Below are 25,742 nucleotides of genomic sequence, written 5' to 3'. Positions count from 1 at the left end.
CAGAAGGGCTACCTCAGTGTCAGTCAGCAGCTGGGAGAGGTGGCAGGAAGAGAAAGAAGCTGTCCCATCCATTGAGAGGGATGCATTCCTGCAATCCATCTCTCTAATCCCTTGGGAGCTTAGATTGGCCCAAACCTGCCTCTCTCCATTACCCAGGGCTCACAGACTGGGACCTGCAACCCTAGTGCTGAAGTCTCAAAATGGGAATGGTGGTTCTCACTTCCCAGGGAATATGAGGAGTGGAGGAGCATATGGGCAGGACTGGGAGGGGCTCACTGATCCTGGGCAAGGCATCCCCTACTGCCCTTCTCGACCTCAGGAACCTGAATACATCAGCGCTGGTGACTTGAGGGTTCTCTCCTCAAGGCTTCTCTAGGTTCAGCCCTGCACAGGACACCCAGCAGACCTACTAAGGCTGCAGCTCCTGGCACTCCGGCTCTGTGGGTCCCGTTGACCCTCCCCAGCCCTACGCAGCAGCTGAGATCCTGGCCAAGCTGCAGAGACTCCCCTGCTCCCTGAAAGTCAGTTCTCCCCTCAGAAAGCAGGACCTTGTGACTAGTGGGAAGAAAGAAGACAACTTTGGAGTCCAGGCCTGACTCACACGTAGTGGTTCTGTGGTCTCTCAGCCTCACTGAGCTTTGCTTTTATCTTCTGTAAAATAGGTGTAATGACACCAATCCTATCAGACTGTTGTGGGCTGAGACCATGAGTTCAGAACCGAAGATGGGGTGTGGCACATAGGTGGGGCTTGATGACAACTGTGAGCACTAGTCCTATAATATCACGGGGATGATCTCATGAACTCATGTGAGCTGCGCTGAGCTTCTTGGGGACCTTGAGGAGGTGACTCCTGGGAGTTGGGACAGCTCTCAGCTGTCCTCATTACTGCCTGGCCCCAGATGTCGTGCATGTCCCAGCCCTTCCGTTCACCCCAGGAGGAGGCATTTCCCTATATAGGGTAGAGCAAGGGATGCGGCCCTTCCTGGCAGCCCTGTGAGGCCAGCAGACAGGCCCAGAAAAGGAAACCAAGGCTCTTCAGTGTGCCACGCCTGAGGCCCCCCTGGGACTTGGCAGGGGACACAGGACTCCATCCCACAGAGATGCCTTTAAGAATGGATGGGATTTAGAAAGGAAGACTCAGCAAAACCAGAGGTGGGAAGTGAGGAGGCAGGAAAAGAGGGTGCACAGGAGACCAGCCTGGGAGGCTGGCGTGGCCCAACTGCTCGCAAAGCCGCTCAGCATGCTCTAGGGGAGGCAGGGGTACATGCCCTGAGATTGCTTCTCCCGGGTTTGTCCCCTGGAGAAATCCCCATGCCTGTTCTGGAATGTTCAGAGCAGCAGGTTTGTGAAAGCAAAATGGAGAAACAATGCAAATTAGCCAAAGGCCCATTGGCAGGAAAAGGAATCAATGGCATGTGGCATTTCACACACACACGGGTGCCACACGGTCCCAGCTTGATGAGCCAAAGCCCCCACGCGCGCATCCATGGACAAAACTCACCCAGAGAAGCAAGTGGCGGAAAAATACAGCGTGATACATAGCTGCGAAATTCAGCAACAGCCACACCAGCCTGATACAGTGTGCAGGAAAACACATCTGTGTGCTGAGACCAGAAGGCAAAGCACATGACAAGCAAAATTCAGGACCAACTGTCAGGGACCGGGCAAGTGGAGGGCTCCCTGTCGCTGGTGATGGTGTGTTCCTTCGCCGGGGCTGTGGATGTGGATGTCTCATTGCTTTTTAATGTTTTTTAAACAGCTTTATTGAGGCATAATTTTAGATACCATATGATTCACTCATTGTAAGATAACAGTTTGGTAAGTTTTAATATATTCACAGCTGGGCACAACTTCAGAGCATTCATCACCCCAGAAGGTTCTTTGTTCCCATTTCACGTCATCCCCATCCCACCCTGGCCCAAGGCAATCCCCAGTCTGCTTTTAGTCTTTGTAATTCTATTATTATTATTATTATTATTATTATTATTACTATTTTGAGACAGGGTCTTACTCTGTCACCCAGGCTGGAGTGCAGTGGCATGATCATGGCTCACTGCAGCCTTAAACTCCTGGGCTCAAGCCATCCCCCCACCTCTACCTCCCAAGTAGCTGGGACCACAGACGCACAACACCATGCCTGGCTATTTTTTTGTTGTTGTCTTTTTTGGTAGAGATGGGGGATCTCCCTGTGTTGCCCAGGCTGGTCTGAAGCTCCTGGCCTCAAGCCATGCTCTCACCTCAGCCTTCCAAAATGCTGGGATTACAGGTGTGAGCTGCCATGCCTGGCCCTTTAATTGTTTTTTACACTTTAAAAGGTATATATTTTTTATGTTATTCTACATCTTAATTTATATGTATAATATATGCTTATATATCTCATGTGCATAATATATTCTACTAAAAGCATTTTTTAAAAAACAAAAGAAAAGGAGAACCAACCCAGTTTGAACTTGAACTGGATTTTCCATGGGAAATTCAACAGGAAAAATATACCAGACACTGAGACAGGAGACTCTCAGGAAGTCCTATTCTACCTCCCCTGTGGCAGGAAACTCCCAGAAAATTAACTGTGGCTTCTTATTTATTTACCTATTTAGAGACAGGGTCCCACTCTGTTATCCAGGCTGGAATGCAGTGGCACAATCATAGCTTACTGCAGGCTTAAACTCCTGGGCTCAAGTGATCCTCCCACCTCAGCCTCTAGAGTAGCTGGGACTACACACACACCAGCACGCCTGGCTAATTTTTAATTTTTTTTTTTATAGAGACAGGGTCTTGCTTCATTGCCCAGGCTGTTCTTGAACTCTTGGGCTCAAGCTGTCCTCCCACCTCATCCTCTCAAAGTGTTGGGATTACAGGCATGAGCCACTGCACCCTTCCAACTATGGCTTCTGACCGGACACATTGCTTTGGGAGGCCCCTCCACTCTAATTATAGAACCACTGTGAGCTTGTGAGAACCTCTGTGAGCCAGTCCCCTTATTTTACAAATGGGGAAACTGAGGCACAGACAGGCAGTGACTTTAGTCTGACCTGCAACATGGGTGCAGCCTCCTAAAGCCCCTGCCTGGGCCCACACCTCCGTGCAGGCTCCTGTGCTGACCTCCATCCCCTCGTCTCTCTCCTTCTCCAATCCCCGTGGGGGCACAGGACTACGGAGGGTGATGGTGCGGGCTCACCGGCAGGCCTGGTGCTGGCAGGACGAGTGGTATGGGCTGAGCATGGAGAACATCCGGGAGCTGGAGAAGGAGGCGCAGCTCATGCTTTCCCGCAAGATGGCCCAGTTCAATGAGGATGGTGAGGAGGCCACCGAGCTCGTCAAGCACGAAGCCGCCTCGGACCAGGCCTCTGGGGAGCCCCCGGAGCCCAGCAGCAGCAATGGGGAGCCCCTGGTGGGGCGGGGCCTCAAGAAACAGTGGTCCACATCCTCCAAGTCGTCTCGGTCGTCCAAGCGGGGAGGTGAGCCCCTGCGCCACCTGCCATCCACACTCAAGGTCCCTCCCCGCAAGGCAGCCCCACCTACTGCTGGATCACTGCACCTCCTCAGAGTCCTTTCCGATGGACATTGAGGCACCAAGCCCAGAGGAAGTCAGAGCCCTGGGCTAGTCCTCCCACACGGGGAAGCCTGGGCCCTGCCCCAGCAGGCTCCCCAACACTTCCCCTCCATGCCCAGGGAAGACAGTGCTGCCCATAGGAGCCAGTGGAGGTGGCTGGGCTCCTGCAGTGCTGTGGAGGGGCCATCCCTCCTGATGGGGACCCTGGGAGACTTCAGACCCTGAGAGAAAGGATCAACCCAGGCATCCTGGGTGGAGCCAGCTTCTCCAGCAGGCGGGCCTGGCTCACTCATCTCCCGCCTGGGCCCTGCTGTGTCCGAATTTCAGGAGTTTGCTCTTGGTCAGACTGAGGTCAGAGGCCCAGGAGTGGACCCAGGCCTGTCTCACCCCATGTCCTGGGATTATGTCTGTCATGCTCTTCCCCAGACATGCTCCCCAGGACACGACTGCCTTTTGCCAGGCAGACAGGAGATGAGCCTAGGCCGCTCCTCACTCATTTACCCACTTCATTCTCTTTGGAACCTTCCTGGCTCCTGTGGCAGCCTCTGCGATGCTTGTCAGGCCTGTGGGTTGCCCTCCCTGCCTCCTGCCAGCTCCGGGCAGCCTCTGGGCCCTTCCTCTCCAGTTGGCGGTCATTCTGAGGTTTTGCCTTCCAGCGAGTCCTTCCCGCCACAGCATCTCGGAGTGGAGGATGCAGAGTATCGCCAGGGACTCGGACGAGAGCTCAGACGACGAGTTCTTCGATGCGCACGGTAGGCAGGCAGCGCCCTGCAGTCCTTGGGGCCTTCCTGGACGAGGTGTGGAGGGGTCTAAAAGGGCTTAGGGTGTGGGTGTGGACTGATACGGGTGTTGCCTGTTACTGTTCTATATCCGGTCCCTACTCCTGCGCTGTCCCAGGTGGACAGCATGGTGTTTGGGGCGATGCACAGAGGATGAGATGAAGTCATCTTGTTCCCTTGAGTCTGGGGTCTCAGGCTTACCCTAACCTGATATCAAGTTGTGCTGTGGGCCTGGCAGATGGGGACTGTGCTCTTGAAACCCCAAATAAGGATACGCCATCAGACTACAGCTTTATTCCGTATGTGAATTTATTTCCATGGAAGCATAACTTCTTTTAATTTTCTAATTTTTTGTACTTACCTTATTTTTTCTTGATTAAATTAATACCACATCTAATGTAGGCACTTTAGGAAATGCAATAAGCAGAAAACATGTGAAGTGCCCATTTTCCCACTTGTCCCAAAATAAGTGCATGACCACACAGCAGATGCACCACCTGTGCCAGGAAGAGGCATGCATACAGTGCTCGCCTGCTTCGTGCCCCAGCCATTCCGCTCCAGGAAGCCGGAGGGGCCAGCGGGTGTAGGGGTTGGGGGCTTGGGTCCCTCTGCAAGCCAGTGGCTGAGCCAGCCCAAAATTCACACAGCAGGTCAGAGGCTCAGAAAGGGACGGGGGCGAGCCCATAGGCACTCAGCAGACACAGGCAGCACCAGATCTCATATCACCACTGTGGCTTGGGGGGCACAGGAGCCAAATAAGGTGGCATTTTGGTTAACTGGCCAGCTGCCATCAAGGGAAGGAACCTGGGGAGTCAGTGTCCAGGCAGAAGAAAGGTCCTGGTTTGGCCCTGGAACTGGAGGACCTGGAATGGTGGCTGGGGACTCCTGAGCTGGCCTCTGTACCAGGGGCCTTGCCCAGGATGGAGAAGGGGCCTCTTGGCGTCTCACCCCTCCCAGGTGGCTCTCTGACCCTGATGAGAGGAAAATACATATTTAACGTAGAAAATGCTGTAAAAGAGACAGCAAAGCAGGAAGTACCAGGGCAGCAGTGTTCTGGGGAAATGGGCCCAGGAGCCCATCCAGAGCTGGAGGAGGGCCAGCGAGTGCCAGAGTCAGACGGTAGCCATGAGCCTGGTGGTCCTGGGCAGAAGTTCTCAGAGGAGCGGAAGCAGGAGTCTTGGAGGTGGTGTTCATAGCAGCACTTCTGAAGCTGTGCTTTTGTGGAGGGACAGGGAGAGACCTGTTAGAGGATATGAAATTATGTCTAGATGGGAGGAATGAGTTCTAGTCCTGTGACACTGCAGGATGACTAGAGTTAACAGTAATGTATTAGGCCAGGCGCAGTGGCTCACACCATAATCCTAGCACTTTGGGAGGCTGAGGCAGGTGGATCACTTGAGCCCAGGAGTTTGAGACCAGCCTGGGCAACATGGCAAAACCCTGTCAATACCAAACATAAAAAAATTTTTTTTAAACCACAGTAATATGTAATTTCAAATCGCTGGAAGATAGAAATTGAACATTCCCAACACAAAGAAATGATAAATATTTGACATGATGAATGTGCTAATTACCCTAATCTGATCACCATACACTGGTGTATTGAAACATCACTGTGTACCCCATGAATATGTACAATTATGATTATTTGTCAGTTTAGCAAAACAGGAACTGGGTATGGTGGCTCAAGCCTGTTATCCTGACACTTTGGGATCGCTTAAGCCTGAGAGTTCAAGACCAGCTAGGGTAACATAGAGAGACCTTGTCCCTACAAAAATAAAAATTAAAAAATTAGCCAAGTGTAGTGCGCATGCCTGTCGTTCCAACTACTCGGGAGGCTGAGATGGGAGGATCACTTGAGCCCAGGAGGTCGAGGCTGCAGTAAGCTATGACTGTGCCACTACACTCCAGCCTTGGCATCAAAGCAAGACCTCAAAAAATAAAATATATAAGAAATTTAAAAAATGGTAAAGATGGAATAAAGTAAATGTAGCATTTTTTATTTTTATTTATGTATTTATTTTTGAAATGGAGTCTCGCTCTGTTGCCCAGGCTGAAGTGCAGTGGTGTGATCTCGGCTCACTGCAATCTCTGACTCCCAGATTCAAGTGATTCTCGTGCCTCAGCCCCCTGAGAAGCTGGGACTACAGGCACATGCCACTATGCCTGGCCAATTTTTGTATCTTTAGTAGAGACAGGGTTTTGCCATGTTGGCTAGGCTGGTCTTGAACTCCTGACCTCAGGTGATCCACCTGACTCGGCCTTCCAAAGTGTTGGGATTACAGATATGAACCACCACCCCCAGCCTAAATGTAGCTTTTTTTTTTTTTTTGAGACAAGAGTTTTGCTCTGTCACCCAGGCTGGAATGCAACGGCACGATCTCAGCTCACTGCAACCTCCGCCTCCCAGGTTCAAGTGACTCTCCTGCCTCAGCCTCCTGAGTAGCTGGGACTACAGGTGCACACCACCATGCCTGGCTAATTTTTGTATTTTTAGTAGACATGCGATTTCACCATGTTGGTCAGGCTGATCTTGAACTCCTGACCTCGAGCAGTCCACCCGCCTCAGCCTCCTAGAGTCCTGAGATTACAGGGATGAGCCACTGCACCCGGCCAATATAGCATTTAAAAAAAAAAAAAAAACAGGAACATCAACTGATGAGTGGATAAACAAAAGTGGTGTGTCCATGCAATGGACTATGGTTCAGCCATAAAAAGGAATGAAGCAACTGACACACACTACAACATAGAGGAACCCCAGAAACCCTATGCTGAGTGCAAGAAGCCAGACACAAGTGTATGGTTCCATTTATAGGAAATGTCCATAATAGACAAATCTGTAGAGACAGAAAATTGATTGGGGGTGGCCAGGGGCTAAGGAAGGCAAGACTGAGGACTCATTGCTCCCGAATATGGGGCTTCCATTTAGGGAAGTAAGATGTTCTGGAATTAGATAGTGGTGATGGTTGCATGGCATCGTGAATATACTAAATGCCACTTTATAAATGGTGAATTTTGTTATGTGAATGTTACCACTATTTTTTTAATGGTCAGGAAGAAGCCCAAGGTGTGGGGCTGTGCGGCCGTCCTGTTGAGGAGGGGTCAGAGCAGAGCCAAACACAGGGGCACACAGGGGCACACAGGGGCGTCCCCACCTCGGGAAACCGGGCCTCCCCACTGTTCCCAGTCCCACCTGAGTTTCCTTCTCCCCTCTCCAGAGGACCTGTCTGACACAGAGGAAATGTTCCCCAAGGACATCACCAAGTGGAGTTCCAATGACCTCATGGACAAGATCGAGAGCCCAGAGCCAGAAGACACACAAGGTCAGCAGGTCTGGGGGTGCTGCAGAGCCTGGGGAGGGTGGCTGCAGGGCTTCAGCCCCCTCCTTTCTGACCCAGCTCCTGCACAGTGCTGGGCATACATGGGGATTGGGGGGCCCCAAGCTCCCCTTGTCACGGTTGCAGCCTCCGTCCGGTCGGCCAGGCTGGGCTGCCCCTTAGCTCACAGCGCGGCTTCTGTGTTGTTGCAGATGGTCTGTACCGCCAGAGCGCCCCTGAGTTCAGGGTGGCCTCCAGTGTGGAGCAGCTGAACATCATAGAGGTGGGTGCCCGGGTGTCAGAGGGACAGGGGCACGGCCGCCAAGGGAGGGGCAGGGCACAGAGGAATAGTCTGAGGGGCTACAGAGGTGGAACTCTGGGCCTGGCAGCCTCACCTCCACACCTGCCTGGGTACTGTCCGGGGAGAGGCCTGGGCCTCCTTTTTTGCTGCCCTGCTAGGAAGGCGCCTGCCGCCCTCTGTCTCTGAGGTCCCCAAGAACCAGGGACTACAGACAACCCCTGAGAAAACCTTATCCAAGCTCCACCCATGGGAAAGTAAAATGAGAAACTTGTAAATTCCAGATCAAAAATAAGATCTTCACCTTGTGCCCAGCCTGTCTGCTGTCCCTGAAGATAAAAAGACGAAAAGGGAGGAAGCGACAGTCGTCTAGGCAGAAGTGATGTGGCCGTGGCCGACAAGATGGCCCCGCGGGAGGCAGGCGGAGCTCAGTGTGTCCAATAAAGCTGTCTTGGTAGAGCGCCTGTGTCCGCTTCGGGGGTTCTCTGTGGGAGTTCACGCCCCATCCTCCTCCACCTGCGGGCCGTCAGAGCTGTTTGCACTGGGACAGGAGCCAGGGCTGAGCTGGGCTGTCCCACCATCACCTGCGGTCACCGCACTGCTCTGGCCTCAAGCTGCCTAAGGTGGAGGCAGCACCACTTCTGTGGGGAACTCGGGCCCCCGGGGAGTCTGGGGGAGGAGGAGGGACATCCACACAGCCTCCCCCTCCTGTGGTTTTCTGCTTTGCAGTCTGACGCCGAGGTGGGCTTTCTAGAAGGGGTCATGGAATAAGGGGAGTTGATTCCAATTGCTGCTTAATGTCTAGATAAGCAAACGGAGCCCCCTCCCCACCTGCAGCACACACAGCTCTGACGCCCCCCAGGGGAGGGGCAGAAGGGGACTGGGGCTCTGGATCTGCCTTGGGGTGTGTGTTCAGAACCCAGCACTGATTCTGGGGCACCGCCATCCAAAGCCAAATCCATTTGCTTGCAAGAACCCCCAAACCGGAGCCCCTGCTCCTGGCCTTGTGGAGACACTAGTAGGGGGATGCCTTTATAGCTGCAGGGGGCGCAGCCCCCACTAGAGCCCAGGGGAGGGTGAGTCCCTGTCTCGGGCTGAGGCATGATGTCCCCTTGGAGAAAGCAGGCTGAGTGTAGTAGGGAGACTGTGTTCCAGGGGTCTCTGGGGGCCCCTGGGTCGTCTCCAGGACTGAGCCCAGTCAGATAGGCCTATGCAGGATTCTTTCAGCCCCCAGTGCCAAGCCCTGCCCGTCTCCTGGTGACTCAGTACCACTGGACATCACCTTCCTGTCCTGGAGGCTGCATAAGATATTTCTTCCATAAATCCTTTGCCTCACTGGACTGCAAATAAAACCCTTGTCAAAGCCGGATAGGGCTCATGTTGTTCCCTCCTGCCCTGTGTTCTGGGCAGCTGGTGGCCCCCTCTGCCCTGGGCTGAGTGTGTTTGTGTCCAGGCCAACCAGTGGTGGCTAGTCCCCATGTGAGGACAAGTGTCGGTCCTGCGCTGGCCCCTGGGAAGAAGAGGGAAGCCCCGTGGCTCCTCCTGGGGTGAGGGCAGCCCAGCCTTCCTCCTCCAGCTCAGCAGCACCCACCAGGCTTCCTGCTACTCAGTGGCTCCTGGCCCAGCCCATCCATTCCCTTGCCCTTCCTGGTGGCCACTTTCTTTTTCTTTTTTTTTTTTTTTTTTTTGAGACAGGATCTCACTCTGTCACCCAGTTTGCAGTGCAGTGGCACGATCTCGGCTCACTGCAACCTCTGCCTCCTGGGTACAAATGATTTTCCTGCCTCAGCCTCCCGAGTAGCTGGGATTACAGATGTGCACAGCCATGCCTGGCTAATTTTTGTATTTTTGGTAGAGACAGGGTTTTGCTATGTTGGTCAGGCTGGTCCCAAACTCCTGGCCTCAAGTGATCTGCCTGCTTCGGCCTCCCAAAGTGCTGGGATTACAGGCTCAAGCCACTGCTCCCAGCCACCTGGTAGCCTCTTAAGTCCTGGGTCCAGCCCCTACCCTCCCCACCCACCCAACCTCTGTGTTGGCACCTGGGTCCTGGTGCTACCCCTACCCCATGGCCAGCTGTCCCCACCATAGGCCCTCTAGATGGCTTTGGCTCCTTGGTCTGTCTCCTCGGGTTCTTGGAGGCAGGACTCTCCCTTCAGCTCCCTTCCCTGCCCCCACACCCCAGACATCATATGGACACAGCAAGTACTTATCAGTGGCCCCTCTTGGGCCCTGGCCCTGCTGCTATCCTCCGGTCACATACCAGAAGCTTGGGGCAGGGGAGGGTGACCTCTGGGGACAGGGCCACAGCCTGGCCTGGCAGGAGAGTGCTGAGTTGTGGCAGAGGCTTCAGGTTCCGGTCCAGCCTAGCACTGACACACCGTGTGATATTAGCCCAGTCCCCTAGCCTGGAGCAGTTTGTAGCCCTTACACAGGTGTGCAGGTCTAGGGTCTCACCTTGACCTCATAGGCAGGCCTGGCCTGCAGGAAGGTGGTGTCATTACCTCTCGAAATCTGATCGGCCTCCTCTCTAAGGTGCTAGGGCTCCATCCCCACCAGGACACCTCTCCTTTTGGAGACCCTGGTCTTAGAGAGAGGCCAGGAATGGCAGGGCCTTAGGGTGGGGGCCTGGGGAGGAGGCCCTGTGTAGCTTGGGGGAGAGCTCAGAGCTGCAGACAGAGGGGCTGGGGTTGCCACCCACCCAGGCTGTGGATGCCCTGACCCCGGCCATTCTCAGGTGACCTCTGTAACTTTGAGCTGGTGGTGGCCCTGTCTGCTCACGCCAAGACAGACACATACAGGGCAGGCAGCCCCCAAGGCCAAGACCAGGCTGAGCCTCTGCCTCACCTTAAAGCTGGAAGCCCCAGAAGCCACTGCCTGGGCTCCCTGAAGGAAGCAGAGCTCATGCTCTCAAAGGAGTGGACTCCCTCAATGGCCTCTGCACCCCTGGTCAGGGTGGCAGACAGGGGCAGGGCTGCAGGAGGAGGAGTGGACAGGCCCACCTCCCTGACTCCTCCTCCAGGCTCCAGTCCCAGCAAGGGTCCCAGAGGAGGGGTTAAGGCAGCCAAACCCCAGACCCCAGGACTGAATAACCAACTGGGGTTCTCAGAGGGAACAGTTGGGCTGTGTACAACAGGCACACCCCCACCAAGGGTGACAGAGGGGCCTCAGCAAGGAGCTGGGTTCCCTGGGGAGCTGACACTGCCCCCCAACCCATGCAGGACGAGGTTAGCCAGCCGCTGGCTGCACCGCCCTCCAAGATCCACGTGCTGCTACTGGTGCTGCACGGAGGCACCATCCTGGACACGGGCGCCGGGGACCCCAGTTCCAAGAAGGGTGATGCCAACACCATCGCCAACGTGTTCGACACCGTCATGCGCGTGCACTACCCCAGCGCCCTGGGCCGCCTTGCCATCCGCCTGGTGCCCTGCCCGCCTGTCTGCTCTGACGCCTTTGCCCTGGTCTCCAAGTGAGTGGCACCTGCCCTTGACTGCAGCCTCCGGCTGTGCACTGTCGTCCTCCCACCTTTGGGCCTCAGGTGGCTCCCCAGTTTCAGGACTCCTGCCTCAATGTCCAGACCCACCAGCCAGCCCCTTCTACCTGGAGGTGCCCAAACATATACATGCAGGCTAAGCCTCAAGTCCCAGGAGGGCTGGGCCCATGGCTGAGCCTTCGTTTCCAAACGTGTAATGTGGGGATATTGGCCTGCCTCTGAGACATGGGGTCTTACTCACCCTGGTCCCCCAAGCCTACCCAGGGCCTGGCCAGGAAGGGTTATCACTAGCGTGAGCTGAGTCCATGGCTGAGACTCGGGTCAGGGGAGAGGGGCCCTTTGGGCTGAGCTGGAGCCGCCTGCCCTCTCTTGACTGGCCCCTCTCCCCAGCCTCAGCCCCTACAGCCATGACGAAGGCTGTCTGTCCAGCAGTCAGGACCACATTCCCCTGGCTGCCCTCCCCCTGCTGGCCACCTCCTCCCCCCAGTACCAGGAGGCGGTTGCCACAGTGATTCAGCGAGCCAACCTTGCGTATGGGGACTTCATCAAGTCCCAGGAGGGCATGACCTTCAATGGGCAGGTGAGTCCTGGGGAGGTTGGGGAGGGGAGGAGGATGGAAGACCCTGTAGGGCGGGCTGGCCTGAAGGGGAAGGTGATGGCCCCCCCAGCCTGTAGTCCAGCGAGTGGGTGAACGGCTCAGGCCTCTGGCCCCTCTCCCCCAAGGTCTGCCTGATTGGGGACTGCGTCGGGGGCATCCTGGCATTTGATGCCCTATGCTACAGCAACCAGCCGGTGTCTGAGAGTCAGAGCAGCAGCCGCCGGGGCAGTGTGGTCAGCATGCAGGTACCCAAATGGGGGCCCAGACATTCCCCAAGGCCTGAAGCCTCCTGCATGCCCCCAGGGTCGCTGCCCTGCCTGTTCCCGCACCTGGCCCCAGGCTGTGCCCACCAAGCAGAATGCTGGCAGCACTTCCTGAGTCCAGCTGGCTTGGACTCTACCCAGTTAAGCTCCGTTCATTCAACAAACATTTTCCAAGCCCCTGAACCCCAGCCCTGCTGCCAGAGCTCACCTCCAGGGCAGGGGCTATGGAGGAGTTGGGGGTGCAGGTGAGCTGAGGAAGGCCAGCCCATTCTGGCTGAAGAGTCGGGGAAAGTGCCTGGGCCCTGAAAGAGCTGTAGCAGTTTTTCTCACAATCTCTCTCCCCTCACCTCTCCAAAAAAGGATGGGAAGGGCAGAGGTTGGCAGCACAGGTGCCCAGAGGCGGCAGGGCAGGTGCATGGGGGCAGGGGAACAGCTGCCACGTGGCCAAGCCTAGGAATGCGAGTGGTTTCATGAGCCTGAACCAGGGTTGGCACTGTGGGCAGTGGGGTCTGGTTCCTAGGAGGTGGGATGGGCGACCCCTCTCTGCTTCCCTGCCTCTGCTGCACAGTGGCAAATGGCCTGTAGACCAATGAGGTCCAGGGTGGCTTGTGGGTGGGGGGACAGAAGGGAACAGGGACCCTCCCCTCTGGTTTGGTGAGAGGCCGGCTGGACTGTGGCCACTGGGCCTGGGGTTAGGAGGGAGGAGGCAGCTTCCAGGATGCTGGAGAAGGGATCAGACCAGTGGCCACCTGGCAGTGAGCCTCCATGGGGCCATTCCAGGACAACGACCTGCTGTCCCCGGGCATTCTGGTGAATGCAGCACACTGCTCCGGTGGTGGCGGTGGCGGTGGTGGCAACAGTGGTGGTGGTGGCAGTAGTGGTGGCTCCAGCCTGGAGAGCAGTCGGCACCTGAGCCGAAGCAACGTCGACATCCCCCGCAGCAATGGCACCGAGGACCCCAAAAGGCAGCTACCCCGCAAGAGAAGCGACTCGTCCACCTATGAGCTAGACACCATCCAGCAGCACCAGGCCTTCCTGTCCAGGTGGGCGGGGCTGGGGGGCTGGGGCTCGCCTCTGGGTGCAGGAAGAGGCTCCAAGAGGGAGGAGCGTCCCCCGCGATGGCCAACGGGAGGCCTGGGGTCTCTGCCTGAGGTTCCCCCAGCCTGAGACCTGGGATCCCAGTCTGGGCCCAGGAAAAAGTGGCTTATTGGGTGCCTTGTCTCATATACACCAAGGGCCATCTTGGGCCTGAGGGAGCAATTTGTCTTGAGGGTGAGGGTGGGGAATGGCAGAGTTGGGGGCAGAATGGACCAGGGGCAGGTGGTCCAGGTCAGGGCTGTCCCGAAGCCAGTGGGCCCCCGAGAGAGGTTGGGTGCCACCAGCAGTGTCTTGGCAGATGATGGCAGCTACACTCACATACAGCTAAGTCTTATTTAGGTTAGGTCTGATGACTCCTGGGGGCTGTGGGACCCACCCTGTCCCTCGTGAGACTAGGGGAAGGCCAGCTGTGAGAGGGGCCGTGGTGTGACCTCGTGCGTCCCCCACTGCAGCCTCCATGCCAGCATGCTGAGAACTGAGCCCTGCTCACGCCGTTCCAGCAGCTCCACCATGCTGGACGGCACAGGTGCCCTGGGCAGGTTTGACTTTGAGATCACGGACCTCTTCCTCTTCGGGTGCCCGCTGGGGCTGGTCCTGGCCTTGAGGAAGACTGTCATCCCAGCCCTGGATGGTGAGAGCCCAGCAGGGGCGGTACATGCGCTGGGTGGGTGTGGGGGGTCTCAGTGGACCCCTGTGACGAGATCATGGCCACATCCCAGGCCTGTTTCTGCCCTCCTTCCTGTCTTCCCCACCAAGGGCCCCTTGCTATCCTCTGCTCCTGCTTCAGCAGCTCAGTCACTGGCTGTCCGTGACACCTGCTGTTTCATTTCATCTCCAGGATGCCTGTGGGAGCTGAGGGTCATCCCCTAGATGGGAAAGCTGAGGTCCGGGGAGAAAAGGCACCACCCCAGAGTCAGATGGAGACAGACCCAGCCTCCCAGGTCCAAGGTCCTCCCATAGGGAGAGATACAGAGGCAGGGCATCCCCAAAGCCTCCTGGGTATAGTGGGCTCCCGGCCCTGGAGGGGCCACAGCTGTGCGTCTGTCTACCCAAGTCAGGCAGGCCGGCGGCTGGGCATCACTGAAGCAGCAGTCCCTGCCGTGTGCCCTGGGATCAGCCTGCAAAGTCCCAGGAGCCACACAATCCTGAGAGTAGCCACACAGGGCCCATGTTACACCCCCAGATGACAGAGGGGGAAACTGAGGCTCAGAGAGGTTTAGATGCTTGCCAAGTGCTAGGTTAAAAATGCAGACCTGGCCGGGTGCAGTGGCTCATACCTGTAATCCCAGCACTTTGGGAGGCCGAGGCGGGCGGATCACCTGAGGGCGGGAGTTCGAGACCAGCCTGACCAACATGGAGAAACCCCGTCTCTACTAAAATTACAAAATTAGATGGGTGTGGCGGCGCATATCTGTAATCCCAGCTACTCGGGAGGCTGAGGCAGGAGAATCACTTGAACCTGGGAGGTGGAGGTTATGGTGAGCCAAGATCGTGCCATTACACTCCAGCCTGGGCAACAAAAGTGAAACTCGGTCTCAAAAAAAAAAAAAAGCAGATCTCTGGACTCAGTGCCCAGCACCCTTCCCCTTCCACAAACTGGTGACCAGCATTGCCAGGAAGAGAAATGGGTAGCTTTAAAGGGACCCCAACAACCAAGGCAGCTCACACTTGGTGTAAAGGGGTGCAGCCCCATGGAGGGCATCCCTGTGCCCCGTCCACTGCAGGCTCTGAACAGCCCCACAGAGTCCCACACAGGTGCATGGAGACTTAGGGACAGTGCCGTTGTGGTCACATTATGTGTCACTGTGAAAAACCAGAACCAACTTAAATGTCCATCTATTTGGAGGGGACTGGTTAAATCAATTCTGGCACAGTCACACAGTGGAGTACCTGCCTCCTCTGAAAAAGAGCAAGGAGAAACTATGCATGCTCACATGAAAGACGCCAGCATTTGTTGTGTTAAGCGGGAAGAAAAGGCAAAGTTCAGAAGGCATAGCATATGTTCCGGTTTATGTCCCTCTAAAAGTGAGATACAGCACTGATAATTAACACATCCTTACATTCACGTGATCTCCTTAACTCCATGATGTGGTTGGAACTGCCACCCCATTTGACAGATGAAGAAACATTTTCCCATACAGGCAGGGCAGGGCTGCCTTAGCCAGTACTCGGTGGGGCTCCTGCAAGATGAACTGGAGCTGCAGGGGGCCTGGGGTGGAAGGGGTTTCCACCATGTGCCCTTCATCATGTGCTCTTCTGTACTGCAAACCACTTTTTACCACAATCATTATAACTTTTGCAATGAAAAAAAAATTAAGAGGTTGGACGTGGGGGCTCACGCCTGTAATCCCAGCACTTTGGGAGGCCCAGGTGGGAGGATGCCTTGAGTCCAGGAGTTTGAGACCAGCCTGGGTAACATACTGAGACCCCATCTCTACAAAAAATAAAATAGCCAGGTGTGGTGGTGTATACCTGTGGTCCCAGCTACTCAGGAGGCTGAGGGGGGAGGATCACTTGAGCCCAGGAGACTGAGGCTACAGTGAACCAAGATCGCACCACTGCCCTCCAGACTGGGTGCCAGAGCAAGACCCTGTCTGAAAAAAAGTGACAATGACCGAAACAGGTCCTAAATTGACAGAGACACACCCCCGTCTCTCCCAAACTTTCGGCAGACAACCCAGTTCCCAGTTCCCAAATTTCCCACTCCCCACCCCTGCTCCTCAGGGCCGGCCCCAGCTCTGCAGCCAACACCCCCACCCCCAGTTTTCCAGCTGCGGCCGGCCTGCCAGCAAGTCTACAACCTCTTCCACCCCGCGGACCCGTCAGCGTCGCGCCTGGAGCCGCTGCTGGAACGGCGCTTCCACGCTCTGCCGCCTTTCAGTGTCCCCCGCTACCAACGCTACCCGCTGGGGGACGGCTGCTCCACACTGCTGGGTGAGAGGCACATTCCGCCCTGCTCCTCTGGGGGAAGGTGGGGTAGGCGTGGCTCCCTGGCTCCTTAGGCCCTCCGTGCCACGTGGTTCTTCCCCAGGTGAGAGGGACAGCCTGTGCTGAATGCCTCTTGGAGGTGGACAGCTGTTGGGGGTGGGGGGCGGGGGGTGGTGCATCCCTCCGCACTGATCCCTGAGGCAGGAATGATGGTTCCCACCTTTCGGAGGGCACAGGTCAGGGCCTTGTTCCAGGGTCCCCGGAGCAGGGAAGGGGCAGAATGAGACCAGACTCCCCTCTCCACAGCTGAGCCTCCATCCCAGCAGAGACAGAGCTAAGGACCCACCAGGGACCCTCACTGAGTTGGGGGCCTGGTCGGCTGGGTCCCATCATGGCAGGTGGCTGGCCCCGAGACAGGATGCAGGAGACGGGTTGGGGCAGGGGAGGTCCAGGTGGGCTTGGCCCGACCCCTGCCCCGGCGTGTGTCCTAGCGTCTTGTCATGTCCTGGTCCTAAAAGAGCCCTGAGTCTCTGTGTTGGAGCGTGTCTGGATGGCCCATGCAAGTGTCTGTTCTTGTCCTCTGTTCTCTCCCCGTCTGCCTCCAGTCGAGACCGTGCAGAGAAACCCTGAGCTGGTCCTGGAGGGCGGCCCCCTGGCCCCTCTCCCCCACGGGGACAGCTTCCTGGAAACCAGTATGCCTGTTCCCGCGCCCACCTGGCAAGACGGGCCCCGCCCGGGCTCTGCCGAGTGTGTGTACCCTCCCCTGCTCGTGGTGATGTCTGCTTCGCTGGCTGACCCAGTCCTCAGGGACACCCCCCAACCCATGCCCTCCTTGGCCACTCAAGAGCTGGTGGGACCTGGGTGGTGAGGAACAGAGACTTGGGCGGGACGGCCCTGAGGAACTGGTATGGGTGCCTCCTCCCGCATATTGTGGGCCAGAGGCGGGGCAGACCCAAAGCAAAGGGGCGCAGCAGCTCAGAAACAGCAGAGGCTGTCTCAGGGCCACAGAGCACGTCAGTGACAGTTCCAGGGCTCTGCCAGAAGCAGACGGGAGATGGGATGAGGCCTTGAGCCAGCCAGGCCCACCCCTCACTTGGGGAAGCTTCTGGTCCCAGTGAGGGGTTGGATTCCCCAGGGCCCACTCCTTCCCTCTCTGAGGTCACCCAGGCACCTCCTGTACCCCGTCCAGGTGTGGCTTGTCTGACTGATCCCCGTCTTCCCCATTCTGTCCTGTCTTCAGCCTGGGCCTGGGTGAGCCTGGCTTGAGTCCCCAGCACCTGCCTTTGTCCCCAAACGCCCATCAGGGACTGCTGGCTGTGGCCTGTGTGAGGGACGTCCAGGGCTTGCCTCTCTCCGTGCTCTGCATGTGCAGGGCATCCCCAGGAAGCCACCTGTGGCACCTGTTGTCAGCACCCTGCAAACCTGGGTGGAGCCGCTGCTTTTGCTGTGGGCTGTGGGTCAGGTCAGGCCAGGCTGAGCTCTGGAGGCCCTGGAGCCGCTGGGGCTGCTGGACACGAGCTGAGGGGTGTGTGGGGGGCAGGAGGGTGACTGAGGTTGAGCCCAGCTGCCACGCCTCCCTGCCCTGTGTCTGTGTCCATTCTTCAGTCCACCCTGCCCCAGCCCTCCTCCTCACCTGCTGAAGCTCTGGGCCCCTCCCTCTCACGGCCCTGAGCAGGTGGCTCTGGCACAGCTGCTGCCCGGCCCCCAGCCTAGGCACACACTGGACCCTGACACACTGGCTCCCCGACTGCTCCGGGGCTGGGCAGGGCTGGGCAGGGCCTCTCTTACCTGGCCTCTGGTCCCTGTCCACTTGCAGCGGATGTGCTCCAGACCTACAATGCGGCCTTCCAAGAGCATGCCACCCCTTCCTCGCCCAGCACTGCCCCTGCCAGTCGTGGCTTCCGCCGAGCCAGTGAGATCAGCATCGCCAGCCAGGTGTCAGGCATGGCCGAGAGCTACACGGCATCCAGCATTGCCCAGAGTGAGTGTACCAGGCCCCTCACCCTCCTCACTCAGCCAGGGCCGTCGTGCCCATAGGGGACAGCTGATGACCAGGTCTCGGAGCATTTCTAGCTGCTGAAGCTGGGGAGGGATGCTGCTGGCACCCGGTGGGTAGAGGGAGGGAGGCTGCTGGGCACCTGCAGTGCCCGGACCAGCCCCACAGCAGAGACTGGTCAAGTCCAAAGACTCTACAGTGTCCAGGCTGAGAAGCTTTGCCTTCTCTGGAGGATTCTGGAAGAAGGCGCATTAGGAAGGGCCCCACCTTCCTCATGCTTGGCTCCTGCATGAAGCTTCTTGGTGCTTCAAGCAGAGTCTGGGTTTCCTTCTCAGTCCCTGCCAGGTGGCTGCCCCCCCGTGCTGGGCCAGGGATTCTCACAGCTGCGGTCAGCGTGGCTATACAGGGGCTGAGGCTGGGATGGGGGTTTCTAGCAGTTGTGTTCATCCGTGAGGAGGGCCAAGGGGCCCACCCTTGATAGCTGCAGGCCTGGCACTGTCCCAGTGTCCTGCCTGGCCCCTGGTAGACGTGGCAGCGCGGTGGCCCCCCATGTGGCTGAGCCATCCATTGCTCTTGCTTCTCAGAGGCCCCCGATGCGCTCAGCCATACCCCCAGCGTCAGGCGTCTGTCCCTGCTCGCCCTGCCCCCACCCCGCCCTATCACCCCTGGCCCCCACCCTCCAGCCAGGCAGGCGAGCCCCAGCCTGGAGAGGGCCCCTGGCCTCCCTGAGCTGGACATCAGAGAAGGTACCACCCCACACGCTTTCCCCTCACTGGGGGGTCACTCTGCTGCTGAGCACCCCTCACCACCAGGCTCTGCCCACCTGGACCCCTGCTTCGGCCTAACAGGGAGCTGGGGGTTGGGCTGGGAGGACTTGGCCATCCAGGGAGGAGGTGGGAGCTGGTGGCATTGTCTAGTGGGGTGGGGGGACCGGGGACCTGACAAAGCTGGAATGAGGCCAGATGAGGACCAAGGAAGCTCCAAGGAAAGCTGCGGGCAGAACCTAGGGAAGCCCGGACCTGTAAACCAGGCCCTGCTGCTGGGCCCCCCTGCGGACAACCCAAGAGGCACTTTACAAGCTCGTCTTGTTCAGGAAGGTTGCCCTCGCCAAGCCCCTAGTGGCAGAGCCGGATGCACCAGGACCATCCATCTGGAGGCCCAGGCTTCCCCACCCACACTGCTGTGCCTCAGGGCTCGTGGGGTGTCCCAGGTGCGAGGAGGGCAGCACCCTTGCCCTGGGGGTCAGGAATTGTAACCCCACCTCTGTGCAGCCTTTCCCAGTCTTGAGGCCTAGGGGGAAGACGGGAGACCAGGAGTGGCCCAGAGAGGGCAGCGATGGGGTTGCTACAGGGCAGAGGGTCACCAGAGTCAGTAAGGGACCAGGGACAGCTGGTACCATCCCACAGATTCCAACTGGTCCCCCCATGCAACCACGGGAGCCCCTCAGCAGGGCTGGCACTCACCACTGGCCTGGGTCTGTGTGCTTCTGCCTGCGCTCCCTCCCGCTTGCCTCACTCCCCCAGCCTGGGAGAAGATTCACTTTGGCTATAGCTGGTGGGGGGTCTGGGCTGGGCTGAGCAGGCCACAGGGGCCGAATGACCCTTTGGGCTATACAGCCCCAGCCCAATCACGGCCCCTCCTGGCAGTCGCTGCAAAGTGGTGGGGCCAGAAGCGGATCGACTATGCCCTGTACTGCCCTGATGCCCTCACGGCCTTTCCCACGGTGGCTCTGCCTCACCTCTTCCACGCCAGCTACTGGGAGTCAACAGACGTGGTCTCCTTCCTGCTGAGACAGGTACCCGGGGCCCCAGGCCTCCCAGGAGGGCCCTGAGTGACAACACCCATGACAGGGCCCCGTTTCACAGACGAGGAGACAGTGGGGACTCCCCTCCAACCCCATCAGATCACAGAGCAAGCAAGACGAAGGCACCTTTATGCTGGGGTGTGTTCAGGCTTTTAAGGATATTGGGATGGAGGGAACATATCTACACATTCTTCAGGTAAACGAACAGGGATCTGAGGACTACTGGGCAAATGGTAGTGGGTTGAAGAACGCACCCTACAACCCACAGGCTCCTCTTGCTCCCGGGCGCTGGGCCTCCTCCTCCTCCTACGGCAGGAAGCCCCAGGGTGCCATCTGCCCCATGGCCCTGCCCTGTCCCCTCTTTCCAGGTCATGAGGCATGACAACTCCAGCATCTTGGAGCTGGATGGCAAAGAGGTGTCGGTGTTCACCCCCTCCAAGCCAAGGGAGAAGTGGCAGCGCAAGCGGACCCACGTGAAGCTGCGGGTGAGGGTCCCCCGGGCGCCCAGGCCCCCACGCTGTCACCCTGTCACCCGCCTCCGTGTCCAGATGAGGAAACTGAGTTGCAGGGAAGCCTGCAGTCTTATGTACCTTCCAGGGCCATGAGGCTGGAGCTGTCAGCCCACTTCACAGACAGGGAAGGCAGCAAGGCTTCCTAGTTTTTTCCAAGGCCATGCCATCGTGTCTGATCCAGACTTGGATGTGGGCTGTGCAGCTCATAGCTCAAGCCGGCCCCTCAGGCCCACAGAGCTTGAGCAGAACACAGGCACCTGGGGTGCCCTCTGACCCCCTGACCCGGGCTTGCTGCTTCCTCCACAGAACGTGACGGCCAACCACCGGATCAATGATGCCCTCGCCAATGAGGACGGCCCCCAGGTTCTGACGGGCAGGTTCATGTATGGGCCCCTGGACATGGTCACCCTGACTGGGGAGAAGGTAAGGACACGGCGGGTAGGGGTAACATGGAGGGACTTTGGGGAGCTCCCTGCTGCCCTCTGGCCGGGGTGCAGGGGGTGGGGAGGCCAGACACAGCCAGCCCGTGACCAGCCTGCTGGGCCCAGGTGGATGTGCACATCATGACCCAGCCACCCTCGGGCGAGTGGCTCTACCTGGATACGCTGGTGACCAACAACAGTGGGCGTGTCTCCTACACCATCCCTGAGTCGCACCGCCTGGGCGTGGGTGTCTACCCCATCAAGATGGTGGTCAGGTATATGCCTGCACTGGGTGGGCGGGGTGGGCAGGGCGATGCTCTGGGTGGTTCTGATGAGCACCCCACCACCTGCCAGGGGAGACCACACGTTTGCCGACAGCTACATCACTGTGCTGCCCAAGGGCACAGAGTTCGTGGTCTTCAGCATCGACGGCTCCTTTGCCGCTAGCGTGTCCATCATGGGCAGCGACCCCAAGGTGCGGGCCGGGGCCGTGGACGTGGTGCGGTGAGTGGCCCGGAGGGGCAGAAAAGGGCTGTAGCAAGGTGTGTGGGCTCAGGGGCTCCTGCTAGCCAAGTGGAGGAGGACAGGGGAACCTCTGTGGGGGATGCTTGGCTCAGGCACTGGGCCTTGATGACCTCAGTTCAGAGCCCGGCACCCCCAATTATCAGCTATGTCACCTTGGGCAAGCGATGTCATTTCTCAATGTCGGCTTTCAATTCCCGCATCTGGAAAGTGAGGCTGGTAAGCCAGGGACACCACAGCAGGGGCATCTGCCGCCCGGTGCAAGCACCTGAGGGCCTGCTGCGGCACCGTCATTGTCACCATTGTCATCGTCACTGTCTGAGCTCTATCAGATGTGCTTTCCAATGGCCCAAGTGGGCCCTGGCTGGGCAGGAGACAGGGAGGCCCAGGAGCGAGGAAGGGGTGGCCATGAGACACCCAGGCCTGCCCCTCACCCCCAGGCACTGGCAGGACCTGGGCTACCTCATCATCTACGTGACGGGCCGGCCCGACATGCAGAAGCAGCGGGTGGTGGCGTGGTTGGCCCAGCACAACTTCCCCCACGGCGTGGTGTCCTTCTGTGACGGCCTGGTGCATGACCCGCTGCGGCACAAGGCCAACTTCCTGAAGCTGCTTATCTCCGAGGTGGGGCCCGGGAGGATGGGGGCAGGACGGGTGGCGGCAGAGGGACCATGGTGCCCGTGCCCATGCCAGTCTCCCCACAGCTGCACCTGCGTGTGCACGCGGCCTACGGCTCCACCAAGGACGTGGCGGTCTACAGCGCCATCAGCCTGTCCCCCATGCAGATCTACATCGTGGGCCGGCCTACCAAGAAGCTGCAGCAGCAGTGCCAGGTGAGCAGGCGCATTGTAAGGCGGGTGCAGGCGGGCAGCTCAGGGAGCCCCGGCCTGTGACAGCCGTCCTCACTGCCCCCGCAGTTCATCACGGACGGCTATGCAGCCCACCTGGCGCAGCTGAAGTACAGCCACCGGGCGCGGCCTGCTCGCAACACAGCCACCCGCATGGCGCTGCGCAAGGGCAGCTTCGGCCTGCCTGGCCAGGGCGACTTCCTGCGTTCCCGGAACCACCTGCTTCGCACCATCTCGGCCCAGCCCAGCGGGCCCAGCCACCGGCATGAGCGGACACAGAGCCAGGCAGATGGCGAGCAGCGGGGCCAGCGCAGCATGAGCATGGCGGCCGGCTGCTGGGGCCGCGCCATGACTGGCCGCCTGGAGCCGGGGGCGGCCACGGGCTCCAAGTAGGGCACCGTGAGTGCAGTGCGAGGTCTCCATGGTGCTAGGAGGCCTGGCCTGGGTACATGCAGAGACGTGGGCCCGGGAGCTTGTCCCAGGGCCTTGCAGAGGACACGGGCCACACCACACAGTGCTCCCTGCCCTGCCTCACGTCCTCGGGCCTGACGGGTCCAGCTTGTCATGGAAGCTGGCAGGGACCACCAGCCCCACGATGGCAGAGGGACCAGGACTCCCCACTCAGACTGGCCTGGGAGGCTCTCCCAGACATTTTGCCCTGCGTGGATCTCCAAGTGTCCTGGTGCCAGGTGTGGGCCCAAGCCCAGCCTGTCACATCCCCATTCACTGGCCACCCTCACTCCCAGGTCCCCTCCCATTTGGTAGCAGCTCCAACAGGGGTCCAGCCTGCATCTTGTTAACTCGAGTTTCTCAACTGTCCAACCTCACTGGTTTTGCACTGATTTTTGAGAGCGGAGACCCATTACCACCTCCTATGGCTACAGACCCGTTGACATGCATGAAACTCAGTACCTGCTGACCCAGGACCTACAACCACACTGAAGGCTCCAGTGCGGCAGAGCCTCGTGCAAGCAGGAGAGAAAGGCCATATCTTAATTTCTGCGCCCCGGACCCTGCCCACCTGTCCGCCTGCCCTGCCTGGAGCCCAGGCCAGTGTTGTTTCCAGCCTCAGGCCACGGGCTGGACGGGCCTGGCCGCCTCTTCCGCTCCCTGCCATCAGTCAAGGCCGCCCGCCCACGTTTCTACGCCTTTCTACTTCTCAATCTGATTTCTATGAGGTTTTTTTAAATGAGCAATCCTTGGCTGCTTCCTTTTCTTAACTCTTTCAGTACTGAGAGCAGCCCCTCCACACTGAAAACACCCAGCACTGTGACGGAGTCCAGCCTGGTTCTGGGTCCCGTGGGCCCTGCTCCTGCCCACTCAGCGAGGCATGGGCTCCTTGCCTCACCCGCCCCCGGCAATCCCATTGAATTTCTACTCTGGGGTGGGTGGGGCACACACTTCGGTTTTTTTAACGCCAATTCCGTTTTCATGCCGAATCTAAGAAGCCACAACTTGCTTTGTCAGCTTCAGGGCAGGCAGCCATGACTTCATTTCTCGCTTGAACAAGGACCATGCTGTCCTGCACGCTGGGTCTGACCGTCTGCCCTCTCTCCCCAGCACCAAGCGTACCTTGGCTGTGGCGCTCAATGGCCAGCTCCAGTGGCCCCTCTGCTGCTCCTCGGCTTTCCCTGAGGTGGGAGAGCCTGCCTGGCCTCAGCCTTTGTCCAGCGAACAGGCTACGTCCCCAAGAAGCTACGGCCGACCTGGGCCTGGCGTTGGGCCGCGTGGACGGGGCTGGGGAGGTGCACAGAGTGATGTTAACTTTTTCTTGTGTGTAGATATGTACAGCCAAAGGGTCGTGTAAATGTTCTGCAAAAGTGGGTCTATACAGAGTGAAAGCTATTTATTTTGTGCAGAGAAAAATGTCTGGAGGGATGGAACCTTCAGGGTTTATTCATATTTAAGATGTAGCTTTTTGTTGTTGTTTCAGGCATTATGTATAAAGCAACGATTATTTTATGGACCAAGTTTTCATGTAACTGTTGCAGTGAAAGTGCAATATCTGACACCCCTGCTCCCAGCGGGAAGTCGCTTGGCCCGACAATCACAGCCCCGGTCAGGGGCCCTGTGGCCAGTGCCTCCTCCACTCTCGGCCCCACCTCATCCTGTCTTGCCTGCTGCCCCGGTGACCAGCCATCCAGAGAAGCACCTGGAAGAGTCTCGGGCCCTCCTGCAATAAAGGCCGGGAGGCCCTGTGGGCATTGGGCTCAGCCTCTCCCTAGGGGGCAGCTCCCCTACGGCTCCTCGGCTCCTCGCTCCCCACCTGCCTGCCCAGCCGCCAGCCATGCCAAGGACAACAGCAATAGTCCCCTGGGGCTCTCCCAGCGGCCCTCAGCCATAGATGGCGAGGTGGGCAGCCCGCCCCCCATGGGAAGTCTCTTCTGTATCCAGGTCTGCTTTCCTCCTCCCTTCAGATTCCTTTTGGCACATTCTCCTCTTGAGGAAGCACCAGTCTTTCTGAAACTGAGAGAGGGAGGGCAACGTCCTTTAAAAATACCAAAAATGTTTACAGAGTTGGGTGCTGAGCTGCAGGGCTCAGGCCTGACCAGTCATAACCAAAGGGTGAGGCAGGCCTTGCTGACTGCCACCCCCAGGCCTGTTAGAATAGAAGCCTTAGTCCCACTCCCACCACACCCCCAGGCCCCAGGCCCCACCACCTGCCTTCTCTTTGATTTCTAAAGAGGGATTCAGCAGAGACCCCCACCCCTCCCTGGCTCGGTCTGAGTCCTACTGCCCGCCCCATCACAGCCTTCACGTCTCAGCCCCTCCTGTCTGGTCTGTCCATGTGCCATCTGTCTCTCTGGGCCATGTGTGAGCAGCATCCCCACTCTCCCCACCCGTCCCTGCTGTCCCTGCATCATTGGGCCTCAGTGTGCTCTGTATACAACGTCATGTCTGTTACACCAATTAAAGAAGCGGGAAGGCTTCCTTCTGGGTCTCTTTACTGCACTGGCGACCGTGGGGCATGGTGGGATGGGGGCATGGAACAGTAACGCTAGTGACATTCACAGTGACACCAACACATTCATGCAGGGCTGACTCTGGGCCTAGCCTGATTCTAGCTCCTTCCTGGGCTGGAACTCAGTTTGCCCTCACAGACCCCCCGTGAAGCGGGTGCTGTGAGCCTCCCTGCTTCAGAATGGAGGACACAGCTGGGCAGTAGGAGCCAGGCCTCCCACACAGGCCACCCAGCCCCAGCACCTGGCTCTGCACTGTTGTGATCTGTGGAATGAACATGGCAGGGGAAGCTGTTTCTCTCCATGCCTCAGGGCATGGCATTTCAGAGCCAGCTCTCTGGGTTTGGGGTTCAG

The 25,742-nt window shown here is 58.2% G+C and overlaps 1 protein-coding gene across 10 annotated transcripts in view; it reads left to right on the top strand.

Annotated features, from left to right (window-relative positions):
- PITPNM2 (phosphatidylinositol transfer protein membrane associated 2) overlaps window positions 1–25,359 on the top strand; it is a 169,433-nt gene extending 144,074 nt beyond the window's left edge. For 3 of the 10 annotated variants that reach the window (XM_050747847.1, XM_050747848.1, XM_050747846.1), the window contains 19 exons: window positions 3,150–3,458; window positions 4,210–4,305; window positions 7,551–7,655; window positions 7,862–7,932; window positions 11,166–11,413; window positions 11,828–12,017; window positions 12,161–12,280; window positions 13,079–13,341; window positions 13,849–14,027; window positions 16,160–16,330; window positions 18,141–18,305; window positions 19,967–20,115; window positions 20,493–20,609; window positions 20,943–21,059; window positions 21,185–21,333; window positions 21,413–21,562; window positions 22,021–22,204; window positions 22,285–22,413; window positions 22,498–25,359. In XM_050747847.1, the coding sequence (XP_050603804.1) occupies window positions 3,150–3,458; window positions 4,210–4,305; window positions 7,551–7,655; window positions 7,862–7,932; window positions 11,166–11,413; window positions 11,828–12,017; window positions 12,161–12,280; window positions 13,079–13,341; window positions 13,849–14,027; window positions 16,160–16,330; window positions 18,141–18,305; window positions 19,967–20,115; window positions 20,493–20,609; window positions 20,943–21,059; window positions 21,185–21,333; window positions 21,413–21,562; window positions 22,021–22,204; window positions 22,285–22,413; window positions 22,498–22,821 (3,236 nt within the window). In that variant the 3' untranslated portion in view covers window positions 22,822–25,359. Of the gene's footprint in view, window positions 1–3,149; window positions 3,459–4,209; window positions 4,306–7,550; window positions 7,656–7,861; window positions 7,933–8,231; window positions 8,412–11,165; window positions 11,414–11,827; window positions 12,018–12,160; window positions 12,281–13,078; window positions 13,342–13,848; window positions 14,028–16,159; window positions 16,331–16,929; window positions 17,074–18,140; window positions 18,306–18,904; window positions 19,067–19,966; window positions 20,116–20,492; window positions 20,610–20,942; window positions 21,060–21,184; window positions 21,334–21,412; window positions 21,563–22,020; window positions 22,205–22,284; window positions 22,414–22,497 lie in introns of those variants that run through there. The other 7 variants (XM_050747850.1, XM_050747852.1, XM_050747851.1 and 4 more) reach the window with 5 other exon arrangements.
- Window positions 25,360–25,742: the final 383 nt, after the last annotated feature.

Source organism: Macaca thibetana, chromosome 11 (genome assembly GCF_024542745.1).
Source record: "Macaca thibetana thibetana isolate TM-01 chromosome 11, ASM2454274v1, whole genome shotgun sequence".
NCBI classification, from domain to species: domain Eukaryota; kingdom Metazoa; phylum Chordata; class Mammalia; order Primates; family Cercopithecidae; genus Macaca; species Macaca thibetana.
This window is presented reverse-complemented; position numbering and strand designations above follow the sequence as displayed.